Source organism: Crocodylus siamensis, chromosome 1 (genome assembly GCF_052110815.1).
Source record: "Crocodylus siamensis isolate JL-2025a chromosome 1, ASM5211081v1, whole genome shotgun sequence".
NCBI classification, from domain to species: domain Eukaryota; kingdom Metazoa; phylum Chordata; order Crocodylia; family Crocodylidae; genus Crocodylus; species Crocodylus siamensis.
In genome coordinates this window covers 160,816,293-160,833,683 of record NC_143395.1, presented here as the reverse complement: position 1 = coordinate 160,833,683, position 17,391 = coordinate 160,816,293, and the positions used below count along the sequence as shown (strand labels likewise).

The 17,391-nt window shown below is 44.9% G+C and overlaps 1 protein-coding gene across 1 annotated transcript in view; it reads right to left on the bottom strand.

Moving 5' to 3' along the window:
- Positions 1 to 14,850: 14,850 nt before the first annotated feature.
- WDR43 (WD repeat domain 43) overlaps positions 14,851 to 17,391 on the bottom strand; it is a 43,674-nt gene continuing 41,133 nt past the window's right edge. The window contains exons 16-18 of the mRNA XM_090047175.1: positions 17,260 to 17,329; positions 16,157 to 16,209; positions 14,851 to 16,027 (exon numbers count right to left, since the gene is read on the bottom strand). Of these exons, the coding sequence (XP_089903301.1) occupies positions 15,908 to 16,027; positions 16,157 to 16,209; positions 17,260 to 17,329 (243 nt within the window). The 3' untranslated portion in view covers positions 14,851 to 15,907. The remainder of the gene's footprint in view (positions 16,028 to 16,156; positions 16,210 to 17,259; positions 17,330 to 17,391) is intronic.

Here is a 17,391-nt window from a genome sequence, read left to right as displayed (position 1 = left end):
GCGTCACTGAAAATCCATGAGGGCTGTTTGCAGATGAACTACCATCAGCTTGGAAGTCCTAGCAAATAAATAACCACAAGGATAGGCAGCTGTCCATGTCCCTACATGTAATTAGGGGGCCATTTGACAAGAGCTTGAAATTATGGCCAGGTAGCTACAGCTATTTAAGACTCTGCATCAGCTCTACCAATATTTACAGTTCTGCAGAAAGGAAAGGAAGGAGCCGGGCTACATTCGGGAACTCATCTGCTGAAGCATTCAGTTTTCTCTTAGCTCTGCTTTCTTCACCATCCTTCATCTCTGGGGACTTGCCAAACATTGTTCTCATCGCCCCTTCCCTCTTCTACTTAGTTCTCCTCTCAGGCATTGAACTGAAACTACATCCAACAAAAAGCAGCTCTAAACACACATGACCTCTGAAAATCCAGATCCAGAGTTTTGCGGTTCAGACACTAGACGTGACCAGAACCCATCTGACTCACACCCTAAATGCTCTAGCTTCTGTTGTTACATCATAAAGCACTTCAGAGTACAGAATGCTATTAAGGAATCAGACAGTGCTGTTCATCTGCCCCCCAGCCAGCAGCTTAGCTCCCAGACCTGAGAAGGCTTAAACAAGCCAGGGATTGACAAAGGAAGTGATGCCAAGAGGAATAAGGGCAGGCATCTTTAGGTGACGCTGAAAGACCCAAGCTGACCAAGGAAGTTAAAGGAAGGAAGATCTGCACAGAGTGGAGGAGAGGCACCTATCCCACTCCAATCCTTCAACAGCAATAATGCAATGACACATGGAGCCCAAATCAACTAAGTCCTGTACCTGAAGTTTGGAGCATCTACTCATCAACTTTAATTAGGGCTCTAATCTGAAGCCCTTGAGCAAAAATAAATCTTAAGAGCACTGCCTAAGCCACTGTTTCCTCTCAAGCACGAGCACGTGACACTACAGACTGCTTCTGCCCCTGGGCCAAGTCCTCAGCTCTGGTGAGCCCATGCTCCCCCACCTTGGCAGGATTTCACTACCTCTGGTGGACTGAAACGAAGGGTTGCCAGACTTTTCCCAGGAGCAACCCTGCTGACAGTGGGGATAACTTCATGAGACCTCCCATCTACACAGTTACTGTTATTCAGGTGCTTACAACTAACAGTGGGTGGGGCTTTATCCTACTTCAACTCCACAATGACTGTCCCTCTACCTGTTGTGCTGTGAGTGCTGAATCAGGCAGGTAGCCCCCGCAAGTGAAATAAAGCTGAATGGCCCTGGTTTAGTTCTTGCCTACCAGGGGTAATTGCAGGGACAGGGACAATTGCTGCGGAGCACTTAAGCTGTGCTAAAGCCCTAGCCCTTGTTAGCTGCAGACTTAGTAGGGTGATCATGGGCTCCAGGGGACTCATGGGAACCACTGAGCTCAGCCAATTTGCTCCACCAGCCTACACACACATTTCTGGAGCTCCTCCCTTTGTCCACCACTTACCTCCTCACCCCTCCCTGCAGTTGAATTATTTGTGGCAGTCCCTGAAGGGCTCTATAGTTGGCTTGTCAAGCTCATGCAGAGGGGCAGGCCGAACACTGTGTTTAAGGATACCTCATGGGCCAGAGTATGAGCTCAGCATGGCATGCTCCCTGCAGAGTGCAGCAACACCCACTACTATCTGTGAATGATCCATACAGAGCCCATGGGGGTAAAAGTAAAGTCTTAATGCCCCTGCTTGTTCACTGCCCTACTGCAGCAGTTGCACAGTGAAGAAAATATGCCCCTTACTGGGCTCACTGCTAGGCCCCTTCCCTGGTTTCTCTTATCTCTACTTCTTCTGCTGAATTTGTTTAACCTGCAGCAACTTCCAGTGCCCAGTCCCTCAGGCTTTACTCTCATCCCTATCGCATTTCATCAGCCATGCAACAGATAAGCACTGATAATAAGGCAACAGCCACCGAGTTTTGGAGCTGGCATTCTTGTCAAACCAAAGGAAGGGGAGTCACTGTCTCTGGTTATCCAATGGCTCAGTCACCCAGCACTGCACCCATTCCATTTCATTCTTTTTAGGCAGGAATAGTCTCTTTCTTCAGTCTCAAAGGCTAAAAACTCATAGTAGTCCAAAAAAAGGGAAAGCTGAGATTTATTACATTCTGCTTAATGCTACATACCAAAGAAATGCACGTTAGAGAACATAGCTATAGCTCATACATGTTTGATACTGGGGGACTTCATTAGTTTCATCAGTTTGCCCAGAGCTTATTTATCTATAAAATATCCCCAAAAACCATTTTTGTTTTCTGCTTCAAACACCCTTGCTATGCCTTCCTTCTGGTTTGTTTTTTTTCAAACATTCCAGGCATTTGAAAACATAGCAACATCCTCCTCTCTGGAAGAAAATATTTATGTTGCACAACAGTAAGAGCCAAAATAAAAAAAAAAAAAAATTGGATGGAGTACCTTGGAGATACGACTGTTCTCAGTGCCCTGAAGCTCTGGAGGCAGGTCCTCAGATCTCAGATGGTTCAAGAAGACATGGACCTATGGCAAGCCCTTCCTTCCCAGTCTTCATGCAACTTATTTAGAAACCTGGGGGCATCAGGGCCAGACTGAACACCTACAGAGACAAGAATTCCTAATGGTGGAGGCAGAAAACAAAGCCTGCTTGTAAGGCGAGATCTGACAACACTAACTGAATTTCTTAAAACTAGGTTTGGTTCCAGGATTGGCTGTCGCTGAGGAACCAGGCATCAGTTCCTATCTCCAAATAATACTTTAGTCTCTTTAAGCTCATCCTCCCAAGCTGCTGTAGAATAGGAAGAAATCAGTATCTGCCATACCAGCATTTTGGTTTTGTACCTGTTCACTTCTGGCTTTTGAGAATGTGTTGATGGAAAACAGTAGTGCTAGCCTTTGTGACTATATCAATCCAAAGTGGTTTTAATGTGCAAACATCTGGCCAGGGCTCCCAACCCCAACTGTTTATATGGATCCTGCCCGACAACCTCGTCCACCACTCTTCAATTATCCATCCCCCAGCTCTAGCCAACCATCTTGCAGCTGCCACCAGCACATGCCTGATCCACACACTGTGCCACATACTCTGGGACCTTCTCCCACACCGGTGCAAATAAGGGTAAAGAAAAAATGAGAGGGACTCCAGTAAGAGTTGCCAGGATTTTCTTTTCCCTGTCATGCCTGTCAAAATCCTGTCAAGGATGTTGTGGGATACCACACAATGTTAGCATGTGTGGTGTGAGGTGTGCAAACATGATTCACAAGATAAAACTAGGAAGCTGCAGTGTCAAAAACATTCTGACCTGCTGTGGTCCTTCTGAGTTCTTTGCACCAGGTGAATTGCTTCATCATTTTTCTGTAGTCAAGAAATGAGCAAAACGTAGGAGCTGGCATTTTCCAAAAGGTGCTTTAAGGATAATGATGGGTGCCTCAAACTGAAGGAGGGGTGCCTTGAATCTAAAAAGGTTGAAAACCATACTGCTCTAGAGATACAAGTGAGCTTGCAGCTAGAGGGGCCTTCTGTCTCTCCAGTGCTGTTGCTGTATTCTACAAAGACCCCGCTTCTCTGAAGGAGAGCGGCCAACCTCCCTATCGGTAGCCAAGTGAATGGAGCATCTGACCTGGGAGCTGGCTCTCTTTTTAGCAAAACTGTACGACTGGGCAAGGCAGAGCAGACCGTGAGCTGCAAAGCAAAGCTAGCCATATTTGTGCAACAAAGCAAAGCACAGATCTGTCGATTAAATGTTATTTTTAAATGGCAATAAAGTGACCACTTCCAGGAGCAGCATAAGAATTGCTCTGCTCAGCTAGAAAGACTGAAGTGTCAGGATAACAATTTTGGGACAGGATTTTTACCTCAGCAATGATTGATTGGCCCCACTCAGCTTCTTTCACGGGCTCCTTTCTCAGGAACAGAGATAGGGCAAATTGGAGAAATTTTGGTAGTGGAACAGAAAATTGGGGGGGGGGGGAATCAAAATTTGAGTCAAATCTAAACAGAAAATTTTGGCAAAACAAAAGCTCTTAGTTTTTTTGGGTCAGTCTGAAGTGTTTGGTTTGGCCCCAAACCATAATATTCTGTTTCATTTTTTCATCATTTAAACTTTTCATTTAACTCTTTTAATTTGGGTCATTCTTAAACAAAAAGTCTTTTTTAAACAAAATATTCAAAAGCTTAAATTAATTTTAATGATTTTTTGTATTTTTGTTTAAATCTCCCCCCACCCGTTTTCAGTTTGTAATACACTGTGTATGTGACACAAATTCAGAAGTAGTTTCAATCCTCCTCTTTCTCTACTCCCCAAAACTCTACTTTTGGTAAATTTACTATTCATCTTTCAAGCCATACCCAGTGATCTGAGATCAATCCCAAATCCATTGCTATTTATAAACCCACTAACACAATCAGATAACAGCAAAGGAGGTGGGTGGGGGATTCATCACTGGAGACAGGCCCATCCCCCTAGGTTCGATGCTCCCTGTGCGATGCTGGACCACGATGCAGCATAAATCAGCACCATGATCCGAGGGTAATCTGCTAACAACTTCGCAGATACATTAAGTAGCCCTTGGTGCTGCATAGCTCTCAACAAGAACAAAAACCATAGTAGCATGGAAGGGCACTTACCTGATCCTTTAACTGCTCCAGTCAATCATGGGGCAGCTGGGCCTTTTATATTGTGGCAAGATCCCATCAAGGAAGCCACAAGAATTTGACAGGAGCCCCTCAGTCCTTCACTTGACAGCATGCACTCAATAAGCACACAACCCATTGATGAAAAGCCTGAGAATAGCATGGCATAGTTCTCACCTGTCTTTTCTCTTTGGGTGTTTGAGAGGGGACTGTCTGGATGCAGAATCAGTGTTAAAACCAATGCATATAAGGACAGCTGAGATGATGACCAAGCAGACAGCAGAGATGCACAACCAGGTCAGAATGAATGGAACTTTGTAAGCAAAGTCATCACATCAGAGGAACAAGCCTCAACTGTGTGGCTAGCCAAAAATTCATTTAAGAAACAACTGCAGCTAGGGCAGTCTGCCCCTGAAAATGGAAGCTTAAATGGAATGTCAGTGTTTAAATGGGAACATTTACAGCTGTAAAGAGGACATATTCCTCCTAGTTCCAATTACATTTTAAAATTGTTTTGGAGAATGCCAAAGCTGAGTTATAAATTGGTTCAGAGCTCTCTAGGGATAAAGCAAAATTTGGTTAAGGCCTCCTCCAGTGTTTAATTTAATCCATGCCTTTTCCTGAACAAGCTTCACTTCACTACCAGGTATTCCGTTCTAAACTTACCTCCTTTTCCCTCCCATAGCCTTTCATATAATATGCAGACCCCTCTGATTCTGTAATCCCAATTATAATTGCTTCTCATTGCTTTGAGAAACTTGCATGGAATATACTATGGTATATACAGCTTCACATTACACAGAAAGTCAGTGATCACCTAAGCTTCCTTTACCTTCAAACACTGGAAAGCAGTCAATCATAACAGCTACCAAAAAACCCAGCTGACTTCACACAAGTTGTAAGAGTTCAACCAAAAGCCTTTTGCATTACAGAAACAGCGTATCAGTCAAATAAAACAGAAAACCAGAATCCAACCAGGCCTACCTGATGCCACCCATGGGACCAATAATCAGTTGGAGGCAGAAGAGTTTTTTGGGACCAGGTAACAAATAGCTCCACCTGAGGCAAAATTAAAGGACCGTCAGTCCCAATGCTCAGCATTTCACTGGATAGGATTTCAGTTTCACTTACCTCTACAGAATTTTTTTAAAAGTGGCACAAAATGCTCTTGCCTGATTCAGAGTGGGAAGATTTTTAATACACTCATTGATGTGGACATGAAAAAGATTCTTGTTGATCCTAGTTTCCCACAGCAACTGTTGCCATGGTTATAAATCATTTATTGCCCCCCATCGGTCAACAGCAGAATTATAAAGAATGAGTTTAGTATGTGCAAGAGAACACAACATACTCTCTCCCCCAGAAACGTGCCATCAGCAAGAGGTAGTGTAGACAATTTATTGCAGAGGCTTCAGGAAGTCAGTAAAATAACCAGCAGACAAGTGCTGTTCGCTGTTGAGGACAGTAAATGCACTGGAGAAAAACTAAGAGTATGGCCACCCACAGGAAATAGTGTGCAGAAGTACAAGAACACTGGGAGGTGCATAGAGAACATGTTCAGACACAAATATATGAGCCTAAAGGGAGCAGCTTTTCCCTCAGTGGTAAAAGGCAGATGACACCACGGGGAGTACTCCACACTTGGACAAGGTATTTAAGGGATCTAGCTATAGTTAATCCCATCTTCATGATTAGAAGAGCCCCTGGAGCATTTCCATAACTTCCTTCCCCACATCCAGCTTTGAAGAGATTGGTTCACATGCAAATCTCATTTATTCATCCCTTTGGTGGACAGTATTAGCTCCCTCTATCAGCACAGATAGAGAGAGACAGGGATGCTTGGATTTCTCATTACACAATGTCCCAGGTTCACTTCTGAGAGGTTTTTCTTTGTAGATGATCTGTTTGACTTCAAAGATTTATGCTGTTGCAGCACCTTTGAGAAAAAGGCCAAAAAGTTAGTGCAGTTAGAGAGGGTGCTCAAAGGATAAACTAGCTGTTCCAAAGAGGATTCCTCTCTCAGACAGCAACTGAGCCATTAAAAGTCATCTTCAAGGTGACGACCAAATAAATGCTGGTGGGATATTTATTTGCCCTGTTTGAATGAGGAGCTGTTTTTCATGCATTTCTGTAGCCCACATTAAATAGAAGCTATTTTCTCCCATTTCAATTGGGCTCTTTTGACCTGCTGTTACAGCAAACCAAAAAGCTTTATAAGCTGCCAGGTCCTGAGAGCTCAGGGATCTGGTCATTTTTTATTTATTTATTTTTTTAAAATGACTAGCCATTAGTCGCACTACAGTGGCACCTAGAAGCCAGAGTAGTGGGAATTGGAGATTCATTGTGCTCAACACTACACATGCATGCACAAGAAAGGCAGCCCCCCACCCTAGCAAACTAAAGGATCTTTAGAACTGTAGGACCTTACGGTCTGAACTATGGTCATTACGGCAGCAGAACAAGAGGCTACAGTCTGTGCACCACTTTAGGGGGTCATCACCTAGTGCCAGGGTCATGCCGAACCTTGAAATCAGGACCCGGCAGGAGGAATCTATTTCAGCTGCTTTACACAACAGAATTGTCTTGTTGGTAGCACAGTATATATTCAGAGTGCATTACCAATATTAAGTAACCGGCACAATACTGTAAGACGGGAGCTGATACAACGTTGGGCAGAGTGGAAGAGAGGTGGACAATGTTATTGGATCAAGTTCATAATGAGGAACTCAAGGAGTCAAAGCCATGAGCTGCAAGTTCATTCTTAGCATGTTTCACTGGTAGTAAATTAGTGAAGTCAGAAAAGGGAGCAAGCATCTAGGCAGCTGTCTAGCCAGTGCTCAGTCTTCCACACAGCAGTCTCTAAATTCCCAGGTACATGACTAAATTTCTGCCTCCCAAAGAACAGGGAAAACAACCACATATTGGTGACAGCTTAGTTTGTACATAAAACCCCTGGCAGTTTATCAAAGGAAAGAAGGCAGGGGGGAAAAAAAATCTGAGATCACACTAAGAATTCAGGTAAGGAATGTGCCCTGACACCTGAACATTTATCATAGTCAGCTTTCGAATGAGACACCAGCAGCAAGTCAATATTTGTGCACTGTAATTTTCAAGGCTAAAGCAGCTCAGGTGTCCAGTCTTCTCTCTGCTCTTCCCCCTCCCTTCCCCTCTTTGCTTTCCTTCTCCCTCACTACCCTCAGGCTGCTCTTTTGTTTCCATTTGTCTGCACATTTTGTTAACTATTTGGAATTTTTGAGGCACTGATTTATGGATGAATAAACCATGAGCAGAGAAATTGAAAGATGAACTGAAAAGCATTAAAGCATCTAGTCAGATCATCCAGTCACTTCCCAGGAGCACAGGGGGCCTGAGAGCAAGACCTCCCTGAATCCAGGCTGTGATGTGTCCTCAAAAAGAGCAGCAAATCCCTATATAATCATCAGTGAGATGCCTGCTTAAGAAATATTTGCCCAAGAGACTTGCCAGGGGTCAGATGAGCTGCTTCAATGCCTGGCAGCACAGAAGTCATGAAAAGCAGACAAGAATTGCAGATCAATACTTAACTACAACAACATGAAGTCAGTGGCAGTAAGATTTCAAATTCATCCCTTCCACTCCTTTGTTGGCCATGCTGGTTAGATGAGGCACTTCTGGCACCTACTGGCCATCTTCAGTACTGAGCTTTATACAGCGTCATTAGTGCTGGGCTCATCCCAGTTCCTAGGAATAACAACCTTCCTTTAACAAAGAGGACACCCAGAATTAAACTTGACATTAAGGCCAGGAAGGATGGGAAGAGAGTGGTGACAGCAGAATGAGGTTTGCTGAACAACCACAAGCAGGACACACTGATAGCTAAGGCCAAACTGAAATTTGTTTTATTCTATTAATTAAATGCATGTGCCAACCTCCCCAGAAGCAGCTCAGGGTGGCTTAGAATAAATAAAAACACACAATATAGACGGATTATAAAGACAGACACAAATATTAATATAAAATAGTATGTGATGGAACAAATTCCCCAGACATCATCTCAAAACGTAACCCCACCTTGCTGAAGGCCTGTCCAGATAAGGTCTTCCAAGGCTTCCAGAAGACTAGACTCGGGCTCAGACAGACCACAAGGGGAGGGAGTTCTCGAACAGGAGTGACTGCCAAGAACGACCTCCCACAGTTTTTGCCAAATGAACTTGGCACATAGATAGTACTTACCCGAGTGACAGAGGGTGGTTGCACCCCAATGATGTGCGTCTGTCCTGCCCCAAGTCACAAGGTCTGCCACCACCATCACCTGTCTTGCCTGGATTCAGCTTCGATATATCTGCATCCAATCCTCAACTGTAGCTAGGCAGCGGGTAAGGACCCAGCCTGCAGGGTATAGATCATGCCTGAGAACTACTGCTGCAAACAAACAGTTCTCATGTCATTAACCTTGATCTGGGCAGTTGTCAGACATCGACACCACTGTCACCCAAATCCCTATCAGGGATAAAGCCCAATTTAGCATTAGCCTTGGATCTGTTCCTCCTTACCACTTCCCGCATCTCAAATTAAATGAACAGCACTCGGACAGGCCCAGAAACCAGAAGCAACACACATATATATACCTTCCTCCAACCACAGCTCCTCTTGAACACAGAAATGGGATCCAGCTTACCTGCTCAGAACCAGGAAGAAATCCTGTCAGACTTTGCAGATAGAGATAAACATTGCTGAAGTCAGACTTTTTTTTTTTGGTAAAGGCTTCCAAGGGCAACAAAGTTCCAGGCCTCGCCATAGAAGACCCCAAACTTACTGGGTTGAACACAAAGCTCCCGAGAAGTTAAATACCATGTGCACTTTGAAAGAGCTGGGCTATTCTAAGTGGCCCTATGCTCACTACCACCAATTCCATTCTGGATGTGTAGAAGCCAATATCTGAGATGCCATATGAGATGTATTGGGTTTGAGATACCAGGTGGAAGACTTAAGGAGTAATGTAGCCTACTGGATAGATAGGTCAGGTTGCAACCCAGACCGACAGGATTCTATCCTGGCTCTGTTGCCAAGTGATTCTAGGGAAGGTCTGCAAAGACTTGGGTGTCTGTCTGGTCAGAGATAATCCTGCCTTGAGCAAGGGACTGCACTACATGACCTCATGAAGTTCATGCCAACTACACTTTCCTATGATACCACAAACATTCAAATAGTTAAAATCTCTGCTTCAACTACCAAAGCTAGGGAGGCACCCGTATTCCCTATACACACTCATTCTCATATACTGACATGACCAAACTGTTCAAAAACAAGAAATTCCCCTGGTGATCCTGTCTCTGGCCTGCAGTCTGGTAGGCATTCTTGGTACATGGCTACTACAACTAGAATGGACCTTGTACTACAAAAAGAGAGAGCTGGTGGGAATGCCCACAGCCCCTTTAATAGCCAGTAGCCCAGTGGTCAGGGTGCTTACTGTAATATCAGAGACCCACATTCAAATCCCTCTCATGTCGTATCTGAAGCAAGGACTGGAATCCATCTGCCAAGAGTGAGCAACTGGATAGCCTGGGATGGCTCTTAACTGACTCTTGCTGAAACTCTTCCACTTTGTATGATACAACTAAATTGAGCCAGAAAAAGAATGATAGCTTGGTTATTAGGACACTTACCTGTGAGTACTGGAACCCAGGCTGCTGCTCCACTGCAATTTAATTTAGAAACTTCATCTTTTTATATGACTAATTATATTAGGCAGCCACAACCTGGCACCTTTATATTAAAAATCAGACTATACGTATTGCAAAATTCTACAGTGCACTACTCTTACATAAATGCAAAAATAAGCAATACCAAAAAAAAACAACATGTTGCTAGTATAGCTGTTCCTATGCTGTCAGCATTTTTCTAGAGCAGATTAGGGCCGTTTTTTGCCAGCAGTGGTTCTTAGCCTTTTCCCAGGCTTCTTTTTCCATTCAAGCCTGTCCCCCTTTTCCCCTCTATCCACGAAGGGAACGTCAACGTAACCCAGCCTGTTCATCCGTGTCACGCAGGTTGAGAACACATGGTTACCAGCATTTGTTTCTACCCATGGCAGGTAATGATACCAAAATCTTGTAACTCAGGTGTTCTAGCGAGGCTTTTTTGGGCACTCATCCAAGAATTATAGCACCTCTGGGGCTTCTGATGCATGAAATTTTGCTATCCCTGCCGCAAACTCAAGATGCCTCCAGGGCTCCTCCCTGTGCAGCTACACGAGATAAAATACAGGAGACAAACCAGAGTGCAGGAAAACCAATGTCCTGAAAACCTTGCAAACCTGAGCATAAAAGTGAAAGCACTTTGTCTTACGAAGACTGCCCAAACTATGGTACCAGGTCAAACTAGAGGTCTAATAGCTCATCTCAGAAAAACCTTAAGCTTCCCACCATTTACAAGAACTCATTCAGTTCCAAACTGCCACAGGCAGCAATTCTCAAGCAGCGCCACCCTAGGGTGCCATGAGATTGGCAGAAAATGCTGGCGATGTCTTAATTGTAAGCACTACAAGTAGGAATAATGAAAATGTACCATCACTAGGAGAAGGGAAGAGGGACAGGAGACTTCACATTTACTATTTTAAAGGCTGAGAGACTTTCCACTGTGCTGCATAAGGACTAGTCCTGCTCTGCCTTTGTGATTCTAAATATTCTGTCATCTACTGAACCAGATCTGAACTGAATTACCACTGAAGTGCCATGACGACTAAATTTCCCAAAAACACAAGTTGCAGTGATTGCATTAAAATCTATTTAAATAAGTTAAAGTGAACACAAGGACTGCACAAGAAACATGCTAACCAACTACTCCTCTCCCACTGCAGCAGCAGTGCATTGGCAGTACCCTTATCTCCCCCGCTTTTGCCTGAGGCATTTGGTATGTTTTCATATTTCTGGTTTGCACCTTGTAGTTATACTGAGAGAGGGGTTTAAGTAGGCAATTTTTAGGACTCTTTAGGTAAACAGCTGCTTGGAAATGCAGGACACAACACAATGGCATAGGGATAATGGAGACCTGGTGGGACTCCACCCATGACTGGACCATGAGTATTGATGGCTATACTCTATACAGGAGAGATCACGTAGCTAAAAGGGGCGGGGGTGTAGCTCTCTATGTTAAGGAAAGCTACACGTCCCTGCAAACTGATCTTGGCAACCAGGGTGGACTAGAGACCCTCTGGGTTAAAATCCGTGGGGGACATGGCACAGGGGACACAATGGTGGGAGTCTACTACAGATCTCCCACCCAAAGTCCTGAGCTTGACCAGAAGTTTGCCCAGGAACTGGCTGAGGCTGCATGCTCCAGGACCATGGTTGTCATGGGTGACTTCAGTTACCCAGACATCTCCTGGAAGGATCACTCAGCAAATACCGAGTGGTTGCAAAGCTTCCTCTCGTGCGTGGATGACCTCTACCTGGCTCAAGAAGTCTACCGCCCAATGAGAGGTAAAGCGCTGCTCGACCTGGTACTGGCTATTGGGGAATGACCTAAATCAGTGACCAAGTGATCGATGGGAAGCTGGGTCACAGTGACCACGAGCTGATCACCTTCACCATCTGCCGTAAAGTTGGAAAGTCAGTCAGCAACACTGAAGTCCTTGACTTCAGAAAAGCTGACTTTAACAAGCTCAGGAGGCATGTCAGTGAGGCTCTAAGGGACCATGACCCCAGGGGGAGGGGAGTTTAAGAAGAGTGGTTGCTCAAGGGAGCAATCCTCAATGCACAAGCTAATTCTAGTCCATCTCGGAGGAAAAGCAGCAAGAGGGCATAGCCGGCCCCCTGGCTCTCCAGGGACTTAGCAGACCTCCTGAGGCTAAAAAGAAAGGCCTACAAAGGATGGAGGATGGGATTCACCTCCAAAGAGGATTATTCTGCACTTGTCTGGTCCTGCAGGGAGCAAACCAGGAAAGCCAAGGCTGCAACTGAACTCCAACTAGCTTTGAGCATCAAGGACAATAAAAAGTCTTTTTTCAGATATGTGGGGAGCCAGAGGAAAAGCAAGGGCAATGTTGGACCCCTGCTGAACCAGATGGGGCAACTGACAACTGACGCCCAGGAAAAAGCCAACCTATTAAATAGGTACTTTGCGTCAGTCTTTCAATCAGTCCCATTGGACGCCCATGCCCGCTACGGGACAGGGATGATGGGGCGAGGGAGATCCCCTGCCCTCCATCAATGCTGACCTTGTGAAGGAACACCTTGAGAGGCTGGATACCTTCGAGTCAGCCAGCCCTGACAGTTTACACCCCAGGGTACTCAAGGAGCTGGCGAACATCATAGCCCACCCTCTGGTACAGATCTTTGAAAACTCCTGGCAGTCTGGTGTAGTGCTCAAAGACTGGAAGAAGGCCAATGTGGTGCCTATCTTCAAGAAAGGGAGGAAAGTGGATCCGGCTAACTATAGGCCCATCAGCCTGACTTCTATCCAAAGGATAGCCAGCATGGGTTTGTTGTGAGTAGGTCTTGTTTGACCAATCTCATTTCCTTCTATGACCAGGTGACCTATCACCTGGACAAGGGAGAAGAGATTGATGTCATATATCTTGACTTCAAAAAAGCTTCGATCTGGTATCCCATGATCACCTCTTGGCCAAACTGGCCAATTGTGGCCTTGGGTCCACCACGATCCATTGCCTGGAAAACTGGCTCCGTGGTGGACCCAGAGGGTAGTAATAGATGGAAGTCACTCATCATGGTGTCCTGTGACCAGTGGAGTTCCCCAAGGCTCTGTCCTTAGACCCACATTCTTCAACATCTTCATTAACAATGTGGACATTGGAGTCAGAAGCGGACTGGCCAAGTTCGCCGATGTCACCAAACTTTGGGGCAAAGCATCCACGCCAGAAGACAGGTCGGTGATCCAGGCTGACCTGGACAGGCTCAGCAAAGGGGCGGATGAGAACCTGATGTTGTTTAACACCAAAAAATGCAAGGTTCTCCACCTTGGGAAGAAAAACCTGCAGCATCCTTATAGGCTCAGCAGTGCTGCGTTGGTTAGCACTACAGAAGAAAGAGACTTGGGGGTCATCACTGACCACAAGATGAACATGAGCCTGCAATGCGATAGCTGCAGCTACTAAAGCATCCAAAATGCTGGCGTGCATCCATAGATGCTTCTCGAGCAAATCCCGGGACGTCATTCTCCCCTTGTACTCGGCCTTGGTGATGCCGCAGCTGGAGTACTGCGTCCAGTTTTGGGCTCCACAATTCAAAAAGGATGTGGAGAAGCTTGAGAGAGTCCAGAGGAGAGCCACGCACATGATCAGAGGTCAGGAAAACAGACCTTACAATGACAGGCTGAGAGCCATGGGGCTCTTTAGCCTGGAAAAGCGCAGGCTCGGGGGTGACCTGATAGCCACTGATAAGTTTATCGGGGTGACCACCAGGATCTGGGGGAATATTTGTTCACCAGAGTGCCCCAAGGGATGACAAGGTTGAACAGTCATAAACTACTACAAGATCATTTCAGGCTGGATATAAGGAAGAATTTCTTTACTGTCCTAGCCCCCAAGGTCTGGAACAGCCTGCCATCAGAGGTGGTTCAAGCACCTACATTGAACACCTTCAAGAACAAATTGGATGCTTATCTTGCTAGGATCCTATGACCCCAGCTGACTTCCTGCCCTTTGGGGGGGGGGGGGGGGAAGAGGGGGGCTGGGCTCGATCTTCCAACGTCCCTTCCAGCCCAAATGTCTATGAAATCTATGAAATAGCCCAGGAGGCCAGTCCTCTTCTCCTCCTATGTTTCTATTTTGGTTAACACCTACCCTCCTATTGACTGGACTTAATTTGGTAATTAACTTTATGCACAGACTTCAAGGTATGATCACAGGATTGTGTAGCTAACCTCCCAATGATCCCATAAAAATCACTATAAATTTAGAAGAATGAAACTTTTAAGTAACAACTTGGAACTGCACCAAGGCCTGGAAACACAAGCTGTGGTCCCTTCCAGCTTTACTGGACTCCAAGAGACTTAGCTGTGAAGGCTGGAAAAGACAAGAGAAGATCCACCTCAACTTCTCCCATGCTAAAGCAAACCCAGAACTACCACGAACAGCGCAGTTTATGTTAGTGAAGTGTGCACCAAGGACTGAAAATGCACAAAACCAGGAAGCTAAAAGTCCACACAGGCTAACTTTTCCCCTGGAAAATCTGGCTAACAAAAAAGAAGCGGACCAGTGATGGCCTCACCCCACATATTACAGAACAAGTGTTTGGTAAAGGAGATGTATATTTATTCACTTTACAAAGAAGGCGGTATTTAGTTGCAACAGCTCCATTTATAGACAAATATACTGTACATTATACTGGTGAATGGCTCCAACCTGTATGATACCTTGCTCTTAAAAATGTTTATACCACTTCAGCTTCCAATAGCTGAGCAAACAGCAATCCTTGTTCTGCCACTGAGATTAAAAATCCTTAATAAATGTATACGCTTTGCGTTACATATTCACAAGCATTTGCCCTCCCTTTACCCCCCCACCCTTTTTTTTTTTTTTAAATTTGTTTTCTCCTCCCCATCCTTTCAAGACAAAGTCCTACCTTGGGGTCGGCATTAAACTTATATACAGGCTCAATTAAAACAAAATTAGGAACCAGTGATAGTTCTGATGTCCTTCCAAAGCACAAGAAAAGTCATTGGATTTATACATATAAAAGTCTTGAGTCCAATTTTGTTTAAAAGAAAAGAAACAAAACAGCGGGTTAAACCAGGCTGGCCATTAGACATTGTCACAGCCACGGTGAACCTATGTGGGGGGAAGAGGGGGAATGAATAAATTCAATTGTGAATTTAAATATTACAAAAATATTTTTTTCTTTTTTTGAAAAAAACAAATGTAGCAGGATGCCCACTTGCTATTGCTAACTGAAGCAAGAAAAGAAGGTATAGATTGGTCTTTGATCCTTTAATATCTGAAACAAATTTAATGTAAACCAGAAACAAGTTTACCACACAAACGGCGGTGGCAGGTTTATTTCACTTGAGATACAAATGCATGTCCATGTGATGGGCTTAATCTGATCAGGAGGTGAAAGAAATGTTTCATATAAGCTCAGGGACACAGGGCGAGAGAAGGCTGGCGTGGTCAAACATTCTGGATTCAGAAGTGCACAGTACCCAGATGTGCCTCTGCACATAACAGAGTGCAGGCTCAGGCCTGGCCTGTGTAACTACGGCAACTTTCAGCAAAATGATCCAGAACTTAAGAGTTCAGGTGGCCCACTTGATTTACTAGGGATCTTTTCTTTTTTTCTTTAAAGATCTGCTATTCTTCTTCACTTTCATTTTCTGGGTCCAAATCAGAGTCACCATTAATTTCTTTATCAACAGCCATTTCTGGTTCTTCTGATTGTTCCTCTTTTTCTTCATCTTCTTCCCAGTTGTCCTGGCAGGGGAGAAAAGTGGGGCGCAGGGGAGACAAATAGGAATAGCTGAATCCTTGATACAAGCACAAAAATCTGCATTTTTGTTACGGGAAACAGAAAGAAGAATCCAGACACAAAGTTTTACTTACGTCTGAATCTTTATCAGCAATCATCTCATCTTCCGAACCTTCCTCTGAAGATTCTGGAAATGGAAGAACAAACAATTTTATGCAGAGCCTTTTCCCTGATGAATGCCAGTATCGTGTGCCACTACACAGCAAAGATCTGGCTGGCACTTGAACCATTACTTAAAATGGCTTTCTGCCTGAAAATATTTGGATCAGTATGTGTCAGGATTTGCACACAAAGGGCATGTCTGGACAAGCGTGGTTGTGCAGTATGTGGCACTGCAATCATGTTTGCAGTGCCACATACACACAGTCTGGTGTTCTCCATGCTGCAAGGGTGTGTTGGCCAAGCGTGCGCTGCACCGGGATTTTTTCTGCGGGTTTTTTACTCCTGGATATCCACAGAAAAAAAATGGAGCAACGCATGCTTGGCTAGCACGTGCTGCTGAAAAGTGCGGCTGGGCAGAGCTGCACTCCGCTGCCAGCCAGGCTCCACTCAGCAGAATTACTGTGGCTGCAGCCCTGGGAGGCCCCCAGGTAAGGCTGCACAGCGCTGACCCCAGCCCCCCTACCCCACCCAGGGCAGCTTGCCACATGCTAAAGCATGTATGGCATGGGCGTTCCCTGGGGACAAGTAACAGTGGCACAAGGTGCACCACTGCTACTTGTCCTTGGGGAACCCAATGTCCACGCATGTCTGGTCCAAAGCGTTCACACAAGGACACAGATGTCCTAAATCCTAGAGTCAAACAAACCACCTTTTCCGTTTCTTTTCACAAGAGCATATTTGGAAGTTCCTTTATTAAATCCACCTTCAGTAAAGATGTACTTCACACTACGGACAAGACCCATTAAGTGAGAATTCTGGACACGGAAGTTAAATTCCACATACTAGAATCAAATAACCATGGCTTAAAGGAAAAAAGAAAAAAAAAAGTCTACCAATGAACAGCTGTCTCACAATTGTGTACCACCTTCTCCCTTCCATCAATTTCACCTCCCATACAACAACAAGTATAGAATTGGGATGTACGTGGCTGGCAAATGTGTGCAACAACTGGAACTCGTGTTCAGCAGTCCAGGAGCACTCTCAAGATAGTCCCATAGAAAGCTCCTAAGCTTACCTTCCTCATACACCAGCTTTGCAGTCTGATTAACATCACTTACATCCTGAATTTTTTCTAGTGCTGCAATCTGAAAGGCATTTGGAGACAAACGTAGTCATGAGTACCAAACTTAGAAATTATTCTCTCTTC